The sequence below is a fragment of the Xenopus tropicalis genome, chromosome 2, assembly GCF_000004195.4.
Source record: "Xenopus tropicalis strain Nigerian chromosome 2, UCB_Xtro_10.0, whole genome shotgun sequence".
NCBI lineage: Eukaryota > Metazoa > Chordata > Amphibia > Anura > Pipidae > Xenopus > Xenopus tropicalis.
Window position 1 is genome coordinate 197,375 of NC_030678.2, and position 27,754 is coordinate 225,128.

General features: G+C 48.8%; 1 protein-coding gene across 3 annotated transcripts in view; it reads left to right on the top strand.

The window, feature by feature from the left end:
• Positions 1-26,145, top strand: part of slc37a1 (solute carrier family 37 member 1) — a 49,291-nt gene extending 23,146 nt beyond the window's left edge. For 2 of the 3 annotated variants that reach the window (XM_031896388.1, XM_031896387.1), the window contains exons 9-20: positions 4,366-4,397; positions 6,254-6,325; positions 6,625-6,753; positions 19,844-19,934; positions 20,062-20,124; positions 20,420-20,505; positions 21,461-21,509; positions 21,713-21,786; positions 22,216-22,294; positions 22,906-23,003; positions 23,336-23,400; positions 25,675-25,785. In XM_031896388.1, the coding sequence (XP_031752248.1) occupies positions 4,366-4,397; positions 6,254-6,325; positions 6,625-6,753; positions 19,844-19,934; positions 20,062-20,124; positions 20,420-20,505; positions 21,461-21,509; positions 21,713-21,786; positions 22,216-22,294; positions 22,906-23,003; positions 23,336-23,400; positions 25,675-25,690 (854 nt within the window). In that variant the 3' untranslated portion in view covers positions 25,691-25,785. Of the gene's footprint in view, positions 1-4,365; positions 4,398-6,253; positions 6,326-6,624; positions 6,754-19,843; positions 19,935-20,061; positions 20,125-20,419; positions 20,506-21,460; positions 21,510-21,712; positions 21,787-22,215; positions 22,295-22,905; positions 23,004-23,335; positions 23,401-25,674; positions 25,786-26,097 lie in introns of those variants that run through there. The other variant, XM_031896389.1, reaches the window with a different exon arrangement.
• The last annotated feature ends 1,609 nt before the right edge of the window (positions 26,146-27,754 follow it).

The following is a 27,754-nucleotide window of genomic DNA, read 5'->3' on the forward strand; positions in this document are numbered from 1 at the left end:
CCTCTGTGCCTCTGTCCCTCTGTCCTCTGTGCCTCTGTGCCTCTGTCCCTGTCCCTCTGTGCTCTGTCCCCTGTCCCTTGGCCTCTGCCTCTTCCCTCTGTCCCTCTGTGCCTCTGTCCCTCTGTCCCTCTGTCCCTCTGTCCCTCTGTGCCTCATGTCCCTCTGTGCCTCTGTCCTCTGTCCCTCTGTCCCTGTGCCTCTGTCCCTCTGTCCCTCTGTGCCTCTGTCCCTCTGTCCCTCTGTCCCTCTGTCCTCTGTCCCTCTGTGCCTCTGTCCCTTGTCCTCTGTCCCTCTGTGCCTCTGTCCCTCTGTCCCTCTGTCCCTCTGTCCCTCTGTGCCTCTGTCCCTCTGTCCCTTGTGCCTCTGTGCCTCTGTCCCTCTGTGCCTCTGTCCCTCTGTCCCTCTGTGCCTCTGTCCCTCTGTGCCTCTGTGCCTCTGTGCCTCTGTGCCTCTGTGCCTCTGTGCCTCTGTCCCTCTGTCCCTCTGTCCCTCTGTGCCTCTGTGCCTCTGTCCCTCTGTCCCTCTGTCCCTCTGTCCCTCTGTGCCTCTGTCCCTCTGTCCCTCTGTGCCTCTGTCCCTCTGTCCCTCTGTGCCTCTGTCCCTCTGTCCCTCTGTCCCTCTGTCCCTCTGTGCCTCTGTCCCTCTGTCCCTCTGTCCCTCTGTCCCTCTGTCCCTCTGTCCCTCTGTCCCTCTGTCCCTCTGTCCCTCTGTCCCTCTGTCCCTCTGTCCCTCTGTCCCTCTGTCCCTCTGTGCCTCTGTCCCTCTGTCCCTCTGTGGCCTCTGTGCCTCTGTGCCTCTGTCCCTCTGTGCCTCTGTGCCTCTGTCCCTCTGTGCCTCTGTCCCTCTGTCCCTCTGTGCCTCTGTGCCTCTGTCCCTCTGTCCCTCTGTCCCTCTGTCCCTCTGTCCCTCTGTCCCTCTGTGCCTCTGTCCCTCTGTCCCTCTGTCCCTCTGTCCCTCTGTCCCTCTGTCCCTCTGTCCCTCTGTCCCTCTGTCCCTCTGTCCCTCTGTCCCTCTGTCCCTCTGTCCCTCTGTCCCTCTGTCCCTCTGTGCCTCTGTCCCTCTGTCCCTCTGTCCCTCTGTCCCTCTGTGCCTCTGTGCCTCTGTCCCTCTGTCCCTCTGTCCCTCTGTCCCTCTGTGCCTCTGTCCCTCTGTCCCTCTGGCCTCTGTCCCTCTGTCCCTCTGTGCCTCTGTCCCTCTGTCCCTCTGTCCCTCTGTCCCTCTGTCCCTCTGTGCCTCTGTGCCTCTGTCCCTCTGTCCCTCTGTCCCTCTGTCCCTCTGTGCCTCTGTCCCTCTGTCCCTCTGTGCCTCTGTCCCTCTGTCCCTCTGTCCCTCTGTCCCTCTGTCCCTCTGTGCCTCTGTCCCTCTGTCCCTCTGTGCCTCTGTGCCTCTGTCCCTCTGTGCCTCTGTCCCTCTGTCCCTCTGTGCCTCTGTGCCACTGTGCCTCTGTCCCTCTGTGCCTCTGTCCCTCTGTCCCTCTGTGCCTCTGTCCCTCTGTCCCTCTGTGCCTCTGTGCCTCTGTCCCTCTGTCCCTCTGTGCCTCTGTCCCTCTGTCCCTCTGTGCCTCTGTCCCTCTTTCCCTCTGTCCCTCTGTCCCTCTGTGCCTCTGTCCCTCTGTCCCTCTGTGCCTCTGTGCCTCTGTCCCTCTGTGCCTCTGTGCCTCTGTCCCTCTGTGCCTCTGTGCCTCTGTCCCTCTGTCCCTCTGTGCCTCTGTCCCTCTGTGCCTCTGTCCCCTCTGTCCTCTGTCCCTCTGTCCCTCTGTCCCTCTGTGCCTCTGTGGCCTCTGTCCCTCTGTCCCTCTGTGCCTCTGTCCCTCTGTCCCTCTGTGCCTCTGTCCCTCTGTCCCTCTGTCCCTCTGTGCCTTCTGTCCCTCTGTGCCTCTGTGCCTCTGTCCCTCTGTGCCTCTGTCCCTCTGTCCCTCTGTGCCTCTGTCCCTCTGTCCCTCTGTGCCTCTGTCCCTCTGTCCCTCTGTCCCTCTGTGCCTCTGTCCCTCTGTGCCTCTGTGCCTCTGTCCCTCTGTCCCTCTGTCCCTCTGTGCCTCTGTCCCTCTGTGCCTCTGTGCCTCTGTCCCTCTGTGCCTCTGTCCCTCTGTCCCTCTGTCCCTCTGTGCCTCTGTCCCTCTGTCCCTCTGTGCCTCTGTGCCTCTGTCCCTCTGTGCCTCTGTCCCTCTGTCCCTCTGTGCCTCTGTCCCTCTGTCCCTCTGTGCCTCTGTGCCTCTGTCCCTCTGTCCCTCTGTGCCTCTGTCCCTCTGTCCCTCTGTGCCTCTGTCCCTCTTTCCCTCTGTCCCTCTGTCCCTCTGTGCCTCTGTCCCTCTGTCCCTCTGTGCCTCTGTGCCTCTGTCCCTCTGTGCCTCTGTGCCTCTGTCCCTCTGTGCCTCTGTCCCTCTGTGCCTCTGTGCCTCTGTGCCTCTGTCCCTCTGTCCCTCTGTGCCTCTGTCCCTCTGTCCCTCTGTGCCTCTGTCCCTCTGTCCCTCTGTGCCTCTGTGCCTCTGTCCCTCTGTCCCTCTGTCCCTCTGTCCCTCTGTCCCCTCTGTGCCTCTGTCCCTCTTTCCCTCTGTCCCTCTGTCCCTCTGTGCCTCTGTCCCTCTGTGCCTCTGTGCCTCTGTGCCTCTGTCCCTCTGTGCCTCTGTGCCTCTGTCCCTCTGTCCCTCTGTCCATCTGTCCCTCTGTGCCTCTGTGCCTCTGTGCCTCTGTCCCTCTGTCCCTCTGTGCCTCTGTGCCTCTGTCCCTCTGTGCCTCTGTGCCTCTGTCCTCTGTGCCTTTGTCCCTCTGTCCCTCTGTCCCTCTGTCCCTCTGTGCCTCTGTCCCTCTGTCCCTCTGTGCCTCTGTCCCTCTGTGCCTCTGTGCCTCTGTCCCTCTGTGCCTCTGTCCCTCTGTGCCTCTGTCCCTCTGTCCCTCTGTGCCTCTGTCCCTCTGTCCCTCTGTCCCCTCTGTCCCTCTGTGCCTCTGTCCCTCTGTCCCTCTGTGCCTCTGTCCCTCTGTCCCTCTGTCCCTCCGTGCCTCTGTCCTCTGTCCCTCTGTGCTCTGTGCCTCTGTCCCTCTGTGCCTCTGTCCTCTGTCTCTGTCCCTTCCTCTGTCCCTCTGTGCCTCTGTGCCTCTGTCCCTCTGTCCCTCTGTGCCTCTGTGCCTCTGTCCCTCTGTCCCTCTGTGCCTCTGTCCCTCTGTCCCTCTGTCCCTCTGTGCCTCTGTGCCTCTGTCCCTCTGTGCCTCTGTCCCTCTGTGCCTCTGTGCCTCTGTCCCTCTGTCCCTCTGTCCCTCGTGCCTCTGTCCCTCTGTCCCTCTGTGCCTCTGTCCCTCTGTGCCTCTGTGCCTCTGTGCCTCTGTGCCTCTGTCCCTCTGTGCCTCTGTCCCTCTGTGCCTCTGTCCCTCTGTGCCTCTGTCCCTCTGTCCCTCTGTGCCTCTGTGCCTCTGTCCCTCTGTGCCTCTGTGCCTCTGTGCCTCTGTGCCTCTGTCCCTCTGTCCCTCTGTCCCTCTGTGCCTCTGTGCCTCTGTCCCTCTGTGCCTCTGTCCCTCTGTGCCTCTGTCCCTCTGTGCCTCTGTCCCTCTGTGCCTCTGTGCCTCTGTGCCTCTGTGCCTCTGTCCCTCTGTGCCTCTGTCCCTCTGTGCCTCTGTCCCTCTGTGCCTCTGTCCCTCTGTGCCTCTGTCCCTCTGTGCCTCTGTGCCTCTGTGCCTCTGTGCCTCTGTCCCTCTGTCCCTCTGTGCCTCTGTGCCTCTGTCCCTCTGTGCCTCTGTGCCTCTGTCCCTCTGTGCCTCTGTCCCTCTGTGCCTCTGTCCCTCTGTGCCTCTGTGCCTCTGTGCCTCTGTGCCTCTGTCCCTCTGTCCCTCTGTGCCTCTGTGCCTCTGTGCCTCTGTGCCTCTGTCCCTCTGTCCCTCTGTGCCTCTGTGCCTCTGTCCCTCTGTCCCTCTGTGCCTCTGTGCCTCTGTCCCTCTGTCCCTCTGTCCCTCTGTCCCCCTGTGCCTCTGTGCCTCTGTCCCTCTGTCCCTCTGTCCCTCTGTCCCCCTGTGCCTCTGTGCCTCTGTGCCTCTGTGCCTCTGTGCCTCTGTGCCTCTGTCCCTCTGTCCCTCTGTCCCTCTGTGCCTCTGTGCCTCTGTGCCTCTGTGCCTCTGTCCCTCTGTCCCTCTGTGCCTCTGTCCCTCTGTCCCTCTGTCCCTCTGTGCCTCTGTGCCTCTGTGCCTCTGTCCCTCTGTCCCTCTGTCCCTCTGTCCCTCTGTGCCACCCCTGTAGAAGCCAAGTGCTGGGGGGCCCCACGGGCAAACATGACTGTTCCTCAGAGCTTGCACTTGTTGTGGTACATTAGGTGGGAGGAGGTTCCCAGGGGCAATCCTTGGGGTAGTTATTGGGCTAATGTTGCCCCCACTTTCATTCTAGATCCTCAAGATATCAAGTCGGAGCCAAGTCCGGTGAGTCTCCTCCTCTTCCTTCCCTGTTCCACTAATGTGCCCCCCAACACACCTACACCCCAATACTGAATGTATGGCTCAGCTCATTGGGTGATGGTGTATGTACCCCTAGTGCTCATTGGGTGTTGGTGTATGTACCTCTAGTGCTCATTGGGTGTTGGTGTATGTACCCCTAGTGCTCATTGGGTGTTGGTGTATGTACCCCTAGTGCTCATTGGGTGTTGGTGTATGTACCCCTAGTGCTCATTGGGTGATGGTGTATGTACCCCTAGTGCTCATTGGGTGTTGGTGTATGTACCCCTAGTGCTCATTGGGTGATGGTGTATGTACCCCTAGTGCTCATTGGGTGATTGTGTATGTACCCCTAACGCTCATTGGGTGTTGGTGTATGTACCCCTAGTGCTCATTGGGTGATGGTGTATGTACCCCTAGTGCTCATTGGGTGATGGTGTATGTACCGCTAGTGCTCATTGGGTGTTGGTGTATGTACCCCTAGTGCTCATTGGGTGTTGGTGTATGTACCCCTAACGCTCATTGGGTGTTGGTGTATGTACCCCTAGTGCTCATTGGGTGATGGTGTATGTACCGCTAGTGCTCATTGGGTGTTGGTGTATGTACCCCTAGTGCTCATTGGGTGTTGGTGTATGTACCCCTAACGCTCATTGGGTGTTGGTGTATGTACCCCTAGTGCTCATTGGGTGATGGTGTATGTACCGCTAGTGCTCATTGGGTGTTGGTGTATGTACCCCTAGTGCTCATTGGGTGTTGGTGTATGTACCCCTAGTGCTCATTGGGTGTTGGTGTATGTACCCCTAGTGCTCATTGGGTGTTGGTGTATGTACCCCTAGTGCTCATTGGGTGTTGGTGTATGTACCCCTAGTGCTCATTGGGTGTTGGTGTATGTACCCCTAGTGCTTATTGGGTGTTGGTGTATGTACCCCTAGTGCTCATTGGGTGTTGGTGTATGTACCGCTAGTGCTCATTGGGTGATGGTGTATGTACCCCTAGTGCTCATTGGGTGTTGGTGTATGTACTCCTAGTGCTCATTGGGTGTTGGTGTATGTACCCCTAGTGCTCATTGGGTGTTGGTGTATGTACCCCTAGTGCTCATTGGGTGTTGGTGTATGTACTCCTAGTGCTCATTGGGTGTTGGTGTATGTACCCCTAGTGCTCATTGGGTGATGGTGTATGTACCCCTAGTGCTCATTGGGTGTTGGTGTATGTACCCCTAGTGCTCATTGGGTGATGGTGTATGTACCCCTAGTGCTCATTGGGTGTTGGTGTATGTACCCCTAGTGCTCATTGGGTGTTGGTGTATGTACCCCTAGTGCTCATTGGGTGTTGGTGTATGTACCCCTAGTGCTCATTGGGTGGGGTGTATGTACCCCTAGTGCTCATTGGGTGTTGGTGTATGTACCCCTAGTGCTCATTGGGTGTTGGTGTATGTACCCCTAGTGCCCATTGGGTGTTGGTGTATGTACCCCTAGTGCTCATTGGGTGTTGGTGTATGTACCCCTAGTGCTCATTGGGTGTTGGTGTATGTACCCCTAGTGCTCATTGGGTGTTGGTGTATGTAACCCTAGTGCCCATTGGGTGTTGGTGTATGTACTCCTAGTGCTCATTGGGTGTTGGTGTATGTACCCCTAGTGCTCATTGGGTGTTGGTGTATGTACCCCTAGTGCTCATTGGGTGTTGGTGTATGTACCCCTAGTGCTCATTGGGTGATGGGGTTGCACCACTAGTGACTGACTGCCCAGCATGCACTACATTTCCTGCTCTGTATTTATACACATGGGTGGGAGCTGCCATGTTGGAAATAGAAGTGAAACCTTTCCCTATGATTTCTCTGCTTTCAGGCCCCCCAAGGCCGCCATGTGTATAAAGTCCAGAACAAGCTGCTCCAGATTACAGAGCCCAGAGAGGAACAGGTACCGGGAGGGGAGGACCTTATTTTTGAATGTTCTCTACTGACCCATAAGAACCAATCATTATCTTTACCAGCAGAGTTCTGATTGGTTGCTATGGAAGGCTGCACTAGCCTATAGTTGCAGTTATATTAGAAGTACTGATCTGATTGCCCATTGGGCCAGAGAGATCTCCTCATTGTACAATTTAGTGGCCCAATGTTTGTATATTCCCTGCAGGGGGGCCCAAGGGATGGATCATTAGCTCTTCTGTCCCCCTGATCCCACCATCACCCCCTCTTCTCTGCCCCCCAACTCAACAGGAGCTGCAGGACATGCTGGGACCTTCTCCCGTCTACCCCACCCACCATGTCATCGTCCTACAGAAAGAGATCAAAGTCTCCGGCAACGGCTCCGGCGCCATCAGTTTCCTGGGGGCCCTCAAAATCCCCGTATGTATGGGGGGGGTACACTCGGGGTGTATATATACAGTATATACAGATATATGGGGGGAGGGTACACTCGGGGTGTATATATACAGTATATACAGATATATGGGGGGAGGGTACACTCGGGGTGTATATATACAGTATATATAGATATATGGGGGGGTACACGGGGTGTATATATACAGTATATATAGATATATGGGGGGAGGGTACACTCGGGGTGTATATATACAGTATATATAGATATATGGGGGGGGGGGTACACTCGGGGTGTATATATACAGTATATATAGATATATGGGGGGGGTACACTCGGGGTGTATATATACAGTATATATAGATATATGGGGGGAGGGTACACTCGGGGTGTATATATACAGTATATATAGATATATGGGGGGGGGTACACTCGGGGTGTATATATACAGTATATATAGATATATGGGGGGAGGGTACACTCGGGGTGTATATATACAGTATATATAGATATATGGGGGGGCACACTCGGGGTGTATATATACAGTATATATAGATATATGGGGGGAGGGCACACTCGGGGTGTATATATACAGTATATATAGATATATGGGGGGAGGGCACACTCGGGGTGTATATATACAGTATATATAGATATATGGGGGGGTACACTCGGGGTGTATATATACAGTATATATAGATATATGGGGGGAGGGCACACTCGGGGTGTATATATACAGTATATATAGATATATGGGGGGGAGGGTACACTCGGGGTGTATATATACAGTATAAATAGATATATGGGGGGGTACACTCGGGGTGTATATATACAGTATATATAGATATATGGGGGGGGTACACTCGGGGTATATATATACAGTATATATAGATATATGGGGGGGAGGGCACACTCGGGGTGTATATATACAGTATATATAGATATATGGGGGGAGGGTACACTCGGGGTGTATATATACAGTATATATAGATATATGGGGGGGAGGGCACACTCGGGGTGTATATATACAGTATATATAGATATATGGGGGGAGGGTACACTTGGGGTGTATATATACAGTATATATAGATATATGGGGGGGAGGGTACACTCGGGGTGTATATATACAGTATATATAGATATATGGGGGGGAGGGTACACTCGGGGTGTATATATACAGTATATATAGATATATGGGGGGGTACACTCGGGGTGTATATATACAGTATATATAGATATATGGGGGGAGGGTACACTCGGGGTGTATATATACAGTATATATAGATATATGGGGGGGGCACACTCGGGGTGTATATATACAGTATATATAGATATATGGGGGGTACACTCGGGGTGTATATATACAGTATATATAGATATATGGGGGGGAGGGCACACTCGGGGTGTATATATACAGTATATATAGATATATGGGGGGAGGGCACACTCGGGGTGTATATATACAGTATATATAGATATATGGGGGGGAGGGGACACTCGGGGTGTATATATACAGTATATATAGATATATGGGGGGGGCACACTCGGGTGTATATATACAGTATATATAGATATATGGGGGGAGGGCACACTCGGGGTGTATATATACAGTATATATAGATATATGGGGGGGGGCACACTCGGGGTGTATATATACAGTATATATAGATATATGGGGGGGTACACTCGGGGTGTATATATACAGTATATATAGATATATGGGGGGACGGGACACTCGGGGTGTATATATACAGTATATATAGATATATGGGGGGAGGGTACACTCGGGGTGTATATATACAGTATATATAGATATATGGGGGGAGGGGACACTCGGGGTGTATATATACAGTATATATAGATATATGGGGGGGAGGGTACACTTGGGGTGTATATATACAGTATATATAGATACATGGGGGGAGGGTACACTTGGGGTGTATATATACAGTATATATAGATATATGGGGGGAGGGCACACTCGGGGTGTATATATACAGTATATATAGATATATGGGGGGAGGGCACACTCGGGGTGTATATATACAGTATATATAGATATATGGGGGGAGGGCACACTCGGGGTGTATATATACAGTATATATAGATATATGGGGGGAGGGTACACTCGGGGTGTATATATACAGTATATATAGATATATGGGGGGGAGGGGACACTCGGGGTGTATATATACAGTATATATAGATATATGGGGGGGAGGGTACACTCGGGGTGTATATATACAGTATATATAGATATATGGGGGGGACGGGACACTCGGGGTGTATATATACAGTATATATAGATATATGGGGGGAGGGTACACTCGGGGTGTATATATACAGTATATATAGATATATGGGGGGAGGGCACACTCGGGGTGTATATATACAGTATATATAGATATATGGGGGGAGGGTACACTCGGGGTGTATATATACAGTATATATAGATATATGGGGGGGTACACTCGGGGTGTATATATACAGTATATATAGATATATGGGGGGAGGGTACACTTGGGGTGTATATATACAGTATATATAGATATATGGGGGGGAGGGCACACTCGGGTGTATATATACAGTATATATAGATATATGGGGGGAGGGCACACTCGGGGTGTATATATACAGTATATATAGATATATGGGGGGAGGGGACACTCGGGTGTATATATACAGTATATATAGATATATGGGGGGGAGGGCACACTCGGGGTGTATATATACAGTATATATAGATATATGGGGGGAGGGGACACTCGGGGTGTATATATACAGTATATATAGATATATGGGGGGGAGGGTACACTCGGGGTGTATATATACAGTATATATAGATATATGGGGGGAGGGTACACTTGGGGTGTATATATACAGTATATATAGATATATGGGGGGAGGGTACACTCGGGGTGTATATATACAGTATATATAGATATATGGGGGGAGGGCACACTCGGGGTGTATATATACAGTATATATAGATATATGGGGGGGAGGGGACACTCGGGGTGTATATATACAGTATATATAGATATATGGGGGGGAGGGTACACTCGGGGTGTATATATACAGTATATATAGATATATGGGGGGAGGGTACACTTGGGGTGTATATATACAGTATATATAGATATATGGGGGGGAGGGCACACTCGGGGTGTATATATACAGTATATATAGATATATGGGGGGACGGTACACTCGGGGTGTATATATACAGTATATATAGATATATGGGGGGAGGGTACACTCGGGGTGTATATATACAGTATATATAGATATATGGGGGGGAGGGGACACTCGGGGTGTATATATACAGTATATATAGATATATGGGGGGGACGGGACACTCGGGGTGTATATATACAGTATATATAGATATATGGGGGGAGGGCACACTCGGGGTGTATATATACAGTATATATAGATATATGGGGGGAGGGTACACTTGGGGTGTATATATACAGTATATATAGATATATGGGGGGAGGGTACACTTGGGGTGTATATATACAGTATATATAGATATATGGGGGGAGGGCACACTCGGGGTGTATATATACAATATATATAGATATATGGGGGGGAGGGGACACTCGGGGTGTATATATACAGTATATATAGATATATGGGGGGAGGGTACACTCGGGGTGTATATATACAGTATATATAGATATATAGGGGGAGGGCACACTCGGGGTGTATATATACAGTATATATAGATATATGGGGGGAGGGCACACTCGGGGTGTATATATACAGTATATATAGATATATGGGGGGGAGAGGACACTCGGGGTGTATATATACAGTATATATAGATATATGGGGGGGAGGGCACACTCGGGGTGTATATATACAGTATATATAGATATATGGGGGGGGGCACACTCGGGGTGTATATATACAGTATATATAGATATATGGGGGGGCACACTCGGGGTGTATATATACAGTATATATAGATATATGGGGGGTACACTCGGGGTGTATATATACAGTATATATAGATATATGGGGGGGTACACTTGGGGTGTATATATACAGTATATATAGATATATGGGGGGAGGGTACACTTGGGGTGTATATATACAGTATATATAGATATATGGGGGGAGGGCACACTCGGGGTGTATATATACAGTATATATAGATATATGGGGGGAGGGTACACTCGGGGTGTATATATACAGTATATATAGATATATGGGGGGAGGGTACACTCGGGGTGTATATATACAGTATATATAGATATATGGGGGGGAGGGCACACTCGGGGTGTATATATACAGTATATATAGATATATGGGGGGGAGGGGACACTCGGGGTGTATATATACAGTATATATAGATATATGGGGGGGAGGGGACACTCGGGGTGTATATATACAGTATATATAGATATATGGGGGGGAGGGGACACTCGGGGTGTATATATACAGTATATATAGATATATGGGGGGGACGGGACACTCGGGGTGTATATATACAGTATATATAGATATATGGGGGGAGGGCACACTCGGGGTGTATATATACAGTATATATAGATATATGGGGGGAGGGTACACTTGGGGTGTATATATACAGTATATATAGATATATGGGGGGAGGGTACACTTGGGGTGTATATATACAGTATATATAGATATATGGGGAGGGCACACTCGGGGTGTATATATACAGTATATATAGATATATGGGGGGAGGGCACACTCGGGGTGTATATATACAATATATATAGATATATGGGGGGGAGGGGACACTCGGGGTGTATATATACAGTATATATAGATATATGGGGGGAGGGTACACTCGGGGTGTATATATACAGTATATATAGATATATAGGGGGAGGGCACACTCGGGGTGTATATATACAGTATATATAGATATATGGGGGGAGGGTACACTTGGGGTGTATATATACAGTATATATAGATATATGGGGGGGGCACACTCGGGTGTATATATACAGTATATATAGATATATGGGGGGGCACACTCGGGGTGTATATATACAGTATATATAGATATATGGGGGGAGGGTACACTTGGGGTGTATATATACAGTATATATAGATATATGGGGGGAGGGCACACTCGGGGTGTATATATACAGTATATATAGATATATGGGGGAGGGCACACTCGGGGTGTATATATACAGTATATATAGATATATGGGGGGAGGGCACACTCGGGGTGTATATATACAGTATATATAGATATATGGGGGGAGGGCACACTCGGGGTGTATATATACAGTATATATAGATATATGGGGGGAGGGCACACTCGGGGTGTATATATACAGTATATATAGATATATGGGGGGAGGGCACACTCGGGGTGTATATATACAGTATATATAGATATATGGGGGGAGGGCACACTCGGGGTGTATATATACAGTATATATAGATATATGGTGGGAGGGCACACTCGGGGTGTATATATACAGTATATATAGATATATGGGGGGGAGGGCACACTCGGGGTGTATATATACAGTATATATAGATATATGGTGGGAGGGCACACTCGGGGTGTATATATACAGTATATATAGATATATGGGGGGGGAGGGCACACTCGGGGTGTATATATACAGTATATATAGACATATGGGGGGAGGGCACACTCGGGGTGTATATATACAGTATATATAGATATATGGGGGGAGAGCACACTCGGGGTGTATGTATACAGTATATATAGATATATGGGAGGGTACACTCGGGGTGTATATATACAGTATATATAGATATATGGGGGGAGGGTACACTCGGGGTGTATATATACAGTATATATAGATATATGGGGGGAGGGCACACTCGGGGTGTATATATACAGTATATATAGATATATGGGGGGGAGGGCACACTCGGGGTGTATATATACAGTATATATAGATATATGGGGGGGAGGGCACACTCGGGGTGTATATATACAGTATATATAGATATATGGGGGGAGGGCACACTCGGGGTGTATATATACAGTATATATAGATATATGGGGGGAGGGCACACTCGGGGTGTATATATACAGTATATATAGATATATGGGGGGGGAGGGGACACTCGGGGTGTATATATACAGTATATATAGATATATGGGGGGGAGGGGACACTCGGGGTGTATATATACAGTATATATAGATATATGGGGGGAGGGCACACTCGGGGTGTATATATACAGTATATATAGATATATGGGGGGAGGGTACACTCGGGGTGTATATATACAGTATATATAGATATATGGGGGGGAGGGCACACTCGGGGTGTATATATACAGTATATATAGATATATGGGGGGAGGGCACACCTCGGGGTGTATATATACAGTATATATAGATATATGGGGGGAGGGCACACTAGGGGTGTATATATACAGTATAAATAGATATATGGGGGGAGGGTACACTCGGGGTGTATATATACAGTATATATAGATATATGGGGGGAGGGGACACTCGGGGTGTATATATACAGTATATATAGATATATGGGGGGAGGGTACACTTGGGGTGTATATATACAGTATATATAGATATATGGGGGGAGGGTACACTCGGGGTGTATATATACAGTATATATAGATATATGGGGGGAGGGGACACTCGGGGTGTATATATACAGTATATATAGATATATGGGGGGAGGGTACACTTGGGGTGTATATATACAGTATATATAGATATATGGGGGGGAGGGTACACTCGGGGTGTATATATACAGTATATATAGATATATGGGGGGAGGGCACACTCGGGGTGTATATATACAGTATATATAGATATATGGGGGGAGGGCACACTCGGGGTGTATATATACAGTATATATAGATATATGGGGGGGAGGGGACACTCGGGGTGTATATATACAGTATATATAGATATATGGGGGGGAGGGGACACTCGGGGTGTATATATACAGTATATATAGATATATGGGGGGAGGGTACACTCGGGGTGTATATATACAGTATATATAGATATATGGGGGGGAGGGGACACTCGGGGTGTATATATACAGTATATATAGATATATGGGGGGACGGGACACTCGGGGTGTATATATACAGTATATATAGATATATGGGGGGAGGGCACACTCGGGGTGTATATATACAGTATATATAGATATATGGGGGGAGGGTACACTTGGGGTGTATATATACAGTATATATAGATATATGGGGGGAGGGTACACTTGGGGTGTATATATACAGTATATATAGATATATGGGGGGAGGGCACACTCGGGGTGTATATATACAATATATATAGATATATGGGGGGGAGGGGACACTCGGGGTGTATATATACAGTATATATAGATATATGGGGGGAGGGTACACTCGGGGTGTATATATACAGTATATATAGATATATAGGGGGAGGGCACACTCGGGGTGTATATATACAGTATATATAGATATATGGGGGAGGGCACACTCGGGGTGTATATATACAGTATATATAGATATATGGGGGGAGGGTACACTTGGGGTGTATATATACAGTATATATAGATATATGGGGGGGGGCACACTCGGGGTGTATATATACAGTATATATAGATATATGGGGGGGCACACTCGGGGTGTATATATACAGTATATATAGATATATGGGGGGAGGGTACACTTGGGGTGTATATATACAGTATATATAGATATATGGGGGGAGGGTACACTTGGGGTGTATATATACAGTATATATAGATATATGGGGGGAGGGCACACTCGGGGTGTATATATACAGTATATATAGATATATGGGGGGAGGGTACACTTGGGGTGTATATATACAGTATATATAGATATATGGGGGAGGGTACACTCGGGGTGTATATATACAGTATATATAGATATATGGGGGGGAGGGCACACTCGGGGTGTATATATACAGTATATATAGATATATGGGGGGGAGGGGACACTCGGGGTGTATATATACAGTATATATAGATATATGGGGGGGACGGGACACTCGGGGTGTATATATACAGTATATATAGATATATGGGGGGAGGGCACACTCGGGGTGTATATATACAGTATATATAGATATATGGGGGAGGGTACACTTGGGGTGTATATATACAGTATATATAGATATATGGGGGGAGGGTACACTTGGGGTGTATATATACAGTATATATAGATATATGGGGAGGGCACACTCGGGGTGTATATATACAGTATATATAGATATATGGGGGGAGGGCACACTCGGGGTGTATATATACAATATATATAGATATATGGGGGGGAGGGGACACTCGGGGTGTATATATACAGTATATATAGATATATGGGGGGAGGGTACACTCGGGGTGTATATATACAGTATATATAGATATATAGGGGAGGGCACACTCGGGGTGTATATATACAGTATATATAGATATATGGGGGGAGGGGTACACTTGGGGTGTATATATACAGTATATATAGATATATGGGGGGGCACACTCGGGGTGTATATATACAGTATATATAGATATATGGGGGGGCACACTCGGGGTGTATATATACAGTATATATAGATATATGGGGGAGGGTACACTTGGGGTGTATATATACAGTATATATAGATATATGGGGGGGCAACTGGGGTATATATACAGTATATATAGATATATGGGGGGAGGGCACACTCGGGTGTATATATACAGTATATATAGATATATGGGGGAGGGCACACTCGGGGTGTATATATACAGTATATATAGATATATGGGGGGAGGGCACACTCGGGGTGTATATATACAGTATATATAGATATATGGGGGGAGGGCACACTCGGGGTTGTATATATACAGTATATATAGATATATGGGGGGAGGGCACACTCGGGGTGTATATATACAGTATATATAGATATATGGGGGGGAGGGCACACTCGGGGTGTATATATACAGTATATATAGATATATGGTGGGGAGGGCACACTCGGGGTGTATATATACAGTATATATAGATATATGGGGGGGAGGGCACACTCGGGGTGTATATATACAGTATATATAGATATATGGTGGGAGGGCACACTCGGGTGTATATATACAGTATATATAGATATATGGGGGGGAGGGCACACTCGGGGTGTATATATACAGTATATATAGACATATGGGGGGAGGCACACTCGGGGTGTATATATACAGTATATATAGATATATGGGGGGAGGGCACACTCGGGGTGTATATATACAGTATATATAGATATATGGGGGGGAGGGCACACTCGGGGTGTATATATACAGTATATATAGATATATGGTGGGAGGGCACACTCGGGGTGTATATATACAGTATATATAGATATATGGGGGGGAGGGCACACTCGGGGTGTATATATACAGTATATATAGACATATGGGGGGAGGGCACACTCGGGGTGTATATATACAGTATATATAGATATATGGGGGGAGGGCACACTCGGGTGTATATATACAGTATATATAGATATATGGGGGGAGGGCACACTCGGGGTGTATATATACAGTATATATAGATATATGGGGGGAGGGCACACTCGGGGTGTATATATACAGTATATATAGATATATGGGGGGAGGGCACACTCGGGGTGTATATATACAGTATATATAGATATATGGGGGGAGGGCACACTCGGGGTGTATATATACAGTATATATAGATATATGGGGGGAGGGCACACTCGGGGTGTATATATACAGTATATATAGATATATGGGGGGAGGGACACTCGGGTGTATATATACAGTATATATAGATATATGGGGGGGAGGGGACACTCGGGGTGTATATATACAGTATATATAGATATATGGGGGGAGGGGACACTCGGGGTGTATATATACAGTATATATAGATATATGGGGGAGGGCACACTCGGGGTGTATATACAGTATATATAGATATATGGGGGGAGGGTACACTCGGGGTGTATATATACAGTATATATAGATAAATGGGGGGAGGGTACACTCGGGGTGTATATATACAGTATATATAGATATATGGGGGGAGGGCACACTCGGGGTGTATATATACAGTATATATAGATATATGGGGGGGGGGTACACTCGGGGTGTATATATACAGTATATATAGATATATGGGGGGGTACACTCGGGGTGTATATATACAGTATATATAGATATATGGGGGGGAGGGTACACTCGGGGTGTATATATACAGTATATATAGATAAATGGGGGGAGGGTACACTCGGGGTGTATATATACAGTATATATAGATATATGGGGGGAGGGTACACTCGGGGTGTATATATACAGTATATATAGATATATGGGGGGGGAGGGTACACTCGGGGTGTATATATACAGTATATATAGATATATGGGGGGAGGGCACACTCGGGGGTGTATATATACAGTATATATAGATATATGGGGGGAGGGTACACTTGGGGTGTATATATACAGTATATATAGATATATGGGGGGGAGGGGACACTCGGGGTGTATATATACAGTATATATAGATATATGGGGGGAGGGTACACTCGGGGTGTATATATACAGTATATTATAGATATATGGGGGGAGGGTACACTCGGGGTGTATATATACAGTATATATAGATATATGGGGGGGAGGGTACACTCGGGGTGTATATATACAGTATATATAGATATATGGGGGGAGGGCACACTCGGGTGTATATATACAGTATATATAGATATATGGGGGGAGGGTACACTCGGGGTGTATATATACAGTATATATAGATATATGGGGGGAGGGTACACTCGGGGTGTATATATACAGTATATATAGATATATGGGGGGAGGGTACACTCGGGGTGTATATATACAGTATATATAGATATATGGGGGGGAGGGTACACTCGGGGTGTATATATACAGTATATATAGATATATGGGGGGAGGGCACACTCGGGGTGTATATATACAGTATATATAGATATATGGGGGGAGGGCACACTCGGGGTGTATATATACAGTATATATAGATATATGGGGGGAGGGTACACTCGGGGTGTATATATACAGTATATATAGATATATGGGGGGGAGGGTACACTCGGGGTGTATATATACAGTATATATAGATATATGGGGGGGAGGGCACACTCGGGGTGTATATATACAGTATATATAGATATATGGGGGGAGGGTACACTCGGGGTGTATATATACAGTATATATAGATATATGGGGGGGTACACTCGGGGTGTATATATACAGTATATATAGATATATGGGGGAGGGCACACTCGGGGTGTATATTACAGTATATATAGATATATGGGGGGGAGAGGACACTCGGGGTGTATATATACAGTATATATAGATATATGGGGGGAGGGTACACTCGGGGTGTATATATACAGTATATATAGATATATGGGGGGGAGAGGACACTCGGGGTGTATATATACAGTATATATAGATATATGGGGGGAGGGCACACTCGGGGTGTATATATACAGTATATATAGATATATGGGGGGGAGGGCACACTCGGGGTGTATATATACAGTATATATAGATATATGGGGGGGAGGGCACACTCGGGGTGTATATATACAGTATATATAGATATATGGGGGGAGGGCACACTCGGGGTGTATATATACAGTATATATAGATATATGCGGGGGAGAGGACACTCGGGGTGTATATATACAGTATATATAGATATATGGGAGGGAGAGGACACTCGGGGTGTATATATACAGTATATATAGATATATGGGGGGAGGGCACACTCGGGTGTATATATACAGTATATATAGATATATGGGGGGAGGGTACACTCGGGGTGTATATATACAGTATATATAGATATATGGGGGGAGGGTACACTCGGGGTGTATATATACAGTATATATAGATATATGGGGGGAGGGTACACTCGGGGTGTATATATACAGTATATATAGATATATGGGGGGGAGGGTACACTCGGGGTGTATATATACAGTATATATAGATATATGGGGGGAGGGCACACTCGGGGTGTATATATACAGTATATATAGATATATGGGGGGAGGGTACACTCGGGGTGTATATATACAGTATATATAGATATATGGGGGGGAGGGTACACTCGGGGTGTATATATACAGTATATATAGATATATGGGGGGAGGGCACACTCGGGGTGTATATATACAGTATATATAGATATATGGGGGGGAGAGGACACTTGGGGTGTATATATACAGTATATATAGATATATGGGGGGAGGGTACACTTGGGGTGTATATATACAGTATATATATATATATGGGGGGGAGGGCACACTCGGGGTGTATATATACAGTATATATAGATATATGGGGGGAGGGTACACTCGGGGTGTATATATACAGTATATATAGATATATGGGGGGGTACACTTGGGGTGTATATATACAGTATATATAGATATATGGGGGGAGGGGACACTCGGGGTGTATATATACAGTATATATAGATATATGGGGGGGAGGGGACACTCGGGGTGTATATATACAGTATATATAGATATATGGGGGGAGGGTACACTCGGGGTGTATATATACAGTATATATAGATATATGGGGGGGCACACTCGGGGTGTATATATACAGTATATATAGATATATGGGGGGTACACTCGGTGTGTATATATACAGTATATATAGATATATGGGGGGGACGGGACACTCGGGGTGTATATATACAGTATATATAGATATATGGGGGGTACACTCGGTGTGTATATATACAGTATATATAGATATATGGGGGGGACGGGACACTCGGGGTGTATATATACAGTATATATAGATATATGGGGGGGGTACACTCGGGGTGTATATATACAGTATATATAGATATATGGGGGGAGGGTACACTCGGGGTGTATATATACAGTATATATAGATATATGGGGGGGAGGGGACACTCGGGGTGTATATATACAGTATATATAGATATATGGGGGGAGGGCACACTCGGGGTGTATATATACAGTATATATAGATATATGGGGGGAGGGCACACTTGGGGTGTATATATACAGTATATATAGATATATGGGGGGACAGTCTAATAGAGTGCCCGTCTGTCTCTCTCCGCAGGGGGTAGTGGAATTCTCGATGTGTTTGCTCTTTGCTAAACTGGTCAGTTACACGTTCCTGTTCTGGCTGCCCCTGTACATCACCAACGTGGGTAAGTGCCTTCCTAATACCCTTCTTGCCCCACGCCCCCCCCATGAGTTCAGTTGACCCTTGACTCCGCCTATTGCCCCATAAAGGTCTCTTTATCTCCTCTGACCCACACTGATTGGTTCCCACAGGTCACATGGATGTGCGGCGCGCTGGGGACCTTTCCACGCTGTTTGATGTTGGGGGGATTATAGGTGAGTTTTAGGCACATTTGCACTTACTGTGGGGCCCTATGGGGGCATCCCGGGTACTGGGCAGGGGGTGGGCAGGACCATCCGCCATTGGTTCAGATCCAGTTATACAAAAGCCAATGGGGGGAGCCTGAGACTGGGGTTGGTAAGTTGGGCAGATGCCTCCCTTACATGTCGGGCAACAAGAATTAGCAGAACTAAAATAAAAGGGAACGTAATATACTGAAGCAGCCAATAGGGTGAGACTGCAGGTGTTTTGTCTACTCACATTCTGACCAATGAACTCTCTCCCTTTCAGGTGGGATTGTGGCTGGAGTCGTATCGGATAAAGCTGACAAGCGTGCCACCACCTGCGGCTTCATGTTGGTCTGTGCGGCCCCCACCGTAAGTGCCTTCCTGCCCCCTTATTCTACCCCACGACTCACATTCTGCCACTCACTTACTGTGTAACTTCAACAGCCCCAAACTGCAGCCAACACAGTCACTTACAGGCTGACCCCTCTTATAAACACAAACCTACAGTAAGGATACGGTCAGGCGAGTGGGTGAGAGACAGAGGGGCCGAGTGGGTGAGAGGCCGAGTGGGTGAGAGACCGAGGGGCAGAGTGGGTGAGAGACCGAGGGGCCGAGTGGGTGTGAGACAGAGGGGCCGAGTGGGTGAGAGACCGAGGGGCCGAGTGGGTGAGAGACCGAGGGGCCGAGTGGGTGAGAGACAGAGGGGCCGAGTGGGTGAGAGACCAAGGGGCCAAGTGGGTGAGGGGCCGAGTGGGTGAGAGACCAAGGGGCTGAGTGGGTGAGAGACCGAGGGGCCGAGTGGGTGAGAGACCGAGGGGCCGAGTGGGTGAGAGACCTAGGGGCCGAGTGGGTGAGAGACCAAGGGGCCGAGTGGGTGAGAGACCAAGGGGCCGAGTGGGTGAGGGGCCGAGTGGGTGAGAGACCAAGGGGCCGAGTGGGTGAGAGACCGAGGGGCCAAGTGGGTGAGGGGCCGAGTGGGTGAGGGGCCGAGTGGGTGAGGGGCAGAGTGGGTGAGAGACCGAGGGGCCGAGTGGGTGACAGACCGAGGGGCCGAGTGGGTGACAGACCGAGGGGCCGAGTGGGTGAGGGGCCGAGTGGGTGACAGACCGAGGGGCTGAGTGGGTGAGAGACCGAGGGGCTGAGTGGGTGAGAGACCGAGGGGCCGAGCGGGTGGGGGCCGAGTGGGTGAGAGACCGAGGGGCCGAGTGGGGGAGAGACCGAGGGGCCGAGTGGGTGAAGGGCCGAGTGGGTGACAGACCGAGGGGCCGAGTGGGTGAGAGACTGAATTGCCCACTCATGTGACTTATCTCTTTACCCCCTGCAGTTGTATTTCTTCTCGTCGGTCAGTAGCATGGGGGCAGGTTTCACTGTTGGTGAGTATCCTGGGAATTGCCCCCCATATTGCCCCGTCTCATTTGTTTTCATAGTCTCCATCTTTCCCAATACCCCAAACTGCCCTGTGTGGGAATCTCTAGTGGGATCTGTTGGTCACTCAGGGATGTGGGATCCATTAGTGCCCATGTGATTGGGGCGCCAGTTGTACCCCACTAACGGGGCCCCTTCTCTCCTCACACAGGCATGCTATTGGTCTGCGGGGCCCTGGTGAATGGCCCTTACGCTCTCATTACAACCGCTGTGTCTGCTGATCTGGTGAGTTTTAGGGGGTTGTTACCCTCTTGCTCTTATTCATTAGTGCCCCATTTGCCCCATTTGCCCCGGCCATGTGATTCTCGCTTTGGAAAACCATGGGCTGCAGCCTCTGCCCAGCTGATCAGATCGGTTGCATTTGCCCCTGGAAGGAATAATTGGGGGGCAGCAGGATATAGAGGGGGTGGGAGAGCTTAATGGGTTTGGGGGTTTGGGTTCCTTCCCAGGTACCAGGTGAGATCCCCCCCCCATATCTTGTATAAGTCCCCTATAGGCCAATCACAGAGAGGCAGGTAGGGTTGGGGTGATTTTGTAATTAGAACTATGGGTGCTGATCCCCTCCCCCCACACTGTAAGGGACTAAAAGGGTGAAAGTATTGGGGGTTCCCCTTGGCTACAATATGTGTATCTTACTTACCCTTTACTCCTTAGGGGACCCACAAATCTCTGAAAGGCAACGCTCACGCTCTGTCCACTGTCACTGCCATCATCGATGGGACCGGCTCTGTGGGTGAGTCCCCCCCCCGTTCTACTGCCCCCTTACCTACCCTCTGTGATACCCCCACTAACTGCCCCTCCTGTACTGCCTCTCTCTATCCTACTGCCCCCTTACCTACCCTCTGTGATACCCCCACTAACTGCCCCTCCTGTACTGCCTCTCTCTATCCTACTGCCCCCTTACCTACCCTCTGTGATACCCCCACTAACTGCCCCTCCTGTACTGCCTCTCTCTATCCTACTGCCCCCTTACCTACCCTCTGTGATACCCCCACTAACTGCCCCTCCTGTACTGCCTCTCTCTATCCTACTGCCCCCTTACCTACCCTCTGTGATACCCCCACTAACTGCCCCTCCTGTACTGCCTCTCTCTGTCCTACTGCCCCTCCCCTACTAACTTACTGCCCCTTGTGGGTAACATTACTGCCTTCCTGTCTCACTTACCCCCCAGTAACTCTTCTCAGAAGCCGCACGAAAGACTTTACTGTTTGTTTGCCCTCTGCCTCCCAGTGCAATTTTGCCCCATTACCCCAAATTCCACCCTCACAACCTTTAGTTTCCTGTCTGTACCCCTTATTCTATACTGACCCCATATAATTACCCCTGTGTATCCCGCCCCCGTAGGTGCCGCGCTGGGGCCGTTGCTAGCCGGACTCCTGTCCCCGTACGGATGGCACAATGTCTTCTTTATGCTCATGCTGAGTGATGCTCTTGCCCTGCTGGTGAGTACGGGGGTAACTGGGGGGGGGGGGGGTAAGTGGGGCAGGGGGCAGGTTGTTGGGTTTGGGTTGGGCAGTCCCACTGCAAAGGCTGAAACGGCCAATTTAGTCGCTCTCAGTCTCTGCCATGTTGGTTATTTACTGATAACGGGGCACAATAGTAACGCTCCATAGCAACCAGGTGTGCGCTGTGATTGGATAGTCAGAATAATGGAACAGATAACAATCCCTTCTGCCTAAATGGCAGATTGTGCTTAATATAACCTTCAGCCAATAACGAGCTCGTTAGAGTAAAGCTAAAATCTTCATCATTTTATTTCCATTTTCTTTCTCAGTTTCTGTTGCGGCTCATAAGGAAAGAACTCTGCTCCCACCGGCCCAATGTACAGGAGCCTACAGAGTAAGTACCCGCCCCTCGGTGTCCCATGGCCCCTCCCATATCCCCTGTACCCGCCCCTCTGTGTCCCATGGCCCCTCCCATATCCCCTGTACCCGCCCCTCTGTGTCCCATGGCCCCTCCCATATCCCCTGTACCCGCCCCTCTGTGTCCCATGGCCCCTCCCATATCCCCTGTACTCACCCCTCTGTGTCCCATTGCCCCTCCCATATATCCTGTACCCACCCCTCTGTGTCCCATTGCCCCTCCCATATCCCCTGTACTCACCCCTCTGTGTCCCATTGCCCCTCCCATATCCCCTGTACCCACCCCTCTGTGTCCCATTGCCCCTCCCATATCCCCTGTACCCACCCCTCTGTGTCCCATTGCCCCTCCCATATCCCCTGTACCCACCCCTCTGTGTCCCATTGCCCCTCCCATATCCCCTGTAACACACTCCTCTGTGTCCCATTGCCCCTCCCATATATCCTGTACCCACCCCTCTGTGTCCCATTGCCCCTCCCATATCCCCTGTACTCACCCCTCTGTGTCCCATTGCCCCTCCCATATATCCTGTACCCACCCCTCTGTGTCCCATTGCCCCTCCCATATCCCCTGTACTCACCCCTCTGTGTCCCATTGCCCCTCCCATATATCCTGTACCCACCCCTCTGTGTCCCATTGCCCCTCCCATATCCCCTGTACCCACCCCTCTGTGTCCCATTGCCCCTCCCATATCCCCTGTACCCACCCCTCTGTGTCCCATTGCCCCTCCCATATCCCTGTACCCACCCCTCTGTGTCCCATTGCCCCTCCCATATCCCCTGTAACACACTCCTCTGTGTCCCATTGCCCCTCCCATATCCCCTGTACCCACCCCTCTGTGTCCCATTGCCCCTCCCATATCCCCTGTACCCACCCCTCTGTGTCCCATTGCCCCTCCCATATCCCCTGTAACACACTCCTCTGTGTCCCATTGCCCCTCCCATATCCCCTGTACCCACCCCTCTGTGTCCCATTGCCCCTCCCATATCCCCTGTACACACCCCTCTGTGTCCCATTGCCCCTCCCATATCCCCTGTACCCACCCCTCTGTGTCCCATTGCCCCTCCCATATCCCCTGTACCCACCCCTCTGTGTCCCATTGCCCCTCCCATATCCCCTGTAACACACTCCTCTGTGTCCCATTGCCCCTCCCATATCCCCTGTACCCACCCCTCTGTGTCCCATTGCCCCTCCCATATCCCCTGTACACACCCCTCTGTCACGAGTCTCTCTCATTTGCCCACGAGTCTCTCTCACTGTCCCACGAGTCTCTCTCATTTGCCCACGAGTCTCTCTCATTTGCCCACGAGTCTCTGCCACTGGCCCTTGAGTCTCTGTCACTCGCCCACGAGTCTCTGTCACTCGCCCACGAGTCTCTGTCACTCGCCCACGAGTCTCTGTCACTTGCCCACGAGTCTTTCTCATTCGCTCACGAGTCTCTGTCACTCGGCCACGAGTCTCTCTCACTGGCCCACCAGTCTTTCTCATTCGCCCACGAGTCTCTGTCACTGGCCCACGAGTCTTTCTCATTCGCCCACGAGTCTCTCTAACTGGCCTACGAGTCTCTGTCACTGGCCCACGAGTCTCTGTCACTGGCCCACGAGTCTTTCTCATTCGCCCACGAGTCTCTGTCATTGGCCCACGAGTCTTTCTCATTCGCCCACGAGTCTCTGTCACTGGCCCACGAGTCTTTCTCATTCGCCCACGAGTCTCTGTCACTGGCCCACGAGTCTTTCTCATTCGCCCACGAGTCTCTGTCACTGGCCCACGAGTCTTTCGCATTCGCCCACGAGCCTCTGTCACTGGCCCACGAGTCTTTCGCATTCGCCCACGAGTCTCTCTAACTGGCCTACAAGTCTCTGTCACTGGCCCACGAGTCTCTGTCACTGGCCCACGAGTCTCTGTCACTGGCCCACGAGTCTTTCTCATTCGCCCACGAGTCTCTGTCACTGGCCCACGAGTCTCTGTCACTGGCCCACGAGTCTTTCTCATTCGCCCACGAGTCTCTGTCACTGGCCCACGAGTCTCTCTCACTGGCCCACGAGTCTTTCTCATTCGCCCACGAGTCTCTGTCACTGGCCCACGAGTCTTTCTCATTCGTCCACGAGTCTCTGTCACTGGCCCACGAGTCTCTCTCACTTGCCCACGAGTCTCTCTCACTTGCCCACTAGTTTCTTTCCCTTTCATTCTGATTTTATCTATTTTCAAAAATCTGAAATTAATTTCTTTCCTCATTTCTCTTTTTCTTTACAGATATAAAGAGCATTGAGCAGCCTCCCGTCTGTTGTGTGTGCCACCGAGTGAGTGAGTGAGTGCCAGTGAGTGAGTGCCAGTGAGTGAGTGTGTGTATGTCAGTGAGTGAGTGCCAGTGAGTGAGTGCTAGTGAGTGAGTGCCAGTGAGTGAGTGTGTGTCAGTGAGTGAGTGCCAGTGAGTGAGTGTGTGTCAGTGAGTGCCAGTGAGTGAGTGTGTGTCAGTGAGTGAGTGCCAGTGAGTGAGTGTGTGTCAGTGAGTGCCAGTGAGTGAGTGTGTGTCAGTGAGTGCCAGTGAGTGAGTGTGTGTCAGTGAGTGAGTGCCAGTGAGTGAGTGTGTGTCAGTGAGTGCCAGTGAGTGAGTGTGTGTCAGTGAGTGCCAGTGAGTGAGTGTGTGTCAGTGAGTGAGTGCCAGTGAGTGAGTGTGTGTCAGTGAGTGAGTGAGTGAGTGCCAGTGAGTGAGTGAGTGCTAGTGAATATGAGTGTCAGTGAGTGAGTGTGTGTCAGTGAGTGAGTGAGTGAGTGCCAGTGAGTGAGTGAGTGCTAGTGAATATGAGTGTCAGTGAGTGAGTGTGTGTCAGTGAGTGAGTGAGTGCCAGTGAGTGAGTGAGTGCTAGTGAATATGAGTGAGTGAGTGTCAGTGAGTGAGTGAGTGCTAGTGAGTGAGTGCTAGTGAATATGAGTGTCAGTGTGCAGGTTTATACGTGAGAGACATGGACATGGGCAGACATCACTGTATACAGTATATATATATATGTGTGTGTGTCAGTGTATATCAGTGGGTGTGTATAGAGGCAGCTGTGTGAGTGTGAGTGTGAGTGTGAGTAAATAGAGAGAGAGAAAGAGGAAGGAGAAGCAACTTATGCAGACGAATTACCCGTCTGGGTTGGGAATTTTTGGACAAATGAACAGAATGAAAGGCGTATGAGTGACAGGCCTGAGCGTCAAACTAATGTTTTTATTGAAAATCCAACGTTTCTGTAAAGGGACCTTCCTGCCAGCGCCCCGGGCCTTTCAAAAAGTGCAGAAAACAGCAACAAAATAAGGAAGGTAACTATGGTAACTGTTAGAAAATCGCCATAGAGACCTCCAACTCTATTGTAAAATTCACTGCAGTCTATTGCGGAGTTTGTGATGCTCTTTACCATAGAGTTGGGACTCTGTAGGGTGTGTTGTCATGGTTACCTCTCAGTTTGGCACCATTTCCTCTCCTCAAGGAGTCGGCCATTTGCACTTCTGGTTCTGTGTCCCTTTATGTGACTGAAACACTGGGATTTTAATAAAAACACTTGTGTGTGAATGTTATGTATATATATATATAGCTGTGTGTGTGTGTGTATATATATATATAGGGAATATAGAGGCAGACATGGCTGTGTATATATATATATATATAGGGAATATAGAGGCAGCTATAGCTGTGTATATATATATATATAGGGAATATAGAGGCAGCTATAGCTGTGTGTATATATATATATATAGGGAATATAGAGGCAGCTATAGCTGTGTATATATATATATAGGGAATATAGAGGCAGCTATAGCTGTGTATATATATATATATATAGGGAATATAGAGGCAGCTATAGCTGTGTATATATATATATATAGGGAATATAGAGGCAGCTATAGCTGTGTATATATATATATATATAGGGAATATAGAGGCAGCTATAGCTGTGTATATATATATATATAGGGAATATAGAGGCAGCTATAGCTGTGTATATATATATATATATATAGGGAATATAGAGGCAGCTATAGCTGTGTATATATATATATATATATATATATATATATATAGGGAATATAGAGGCAGTTATAGCTGTGTATATATATATATATATATATATATAGGGAATATAGAGGCAGACATGGCTGTGTATATATATATAGGGAATATAGAGGCAGCTATAGCTGTGTATATATATATATAGGGAATATAGAGGCAGCTATAGCTGTGTATATATATATATAGGGAATATAGAGGCAGTTATAGCTGTGTATATATATATATATATAGGGAATATATATGGCTGTGTATCTAAGAGAATTCGGAGTATGAAGTTCTTTGTGA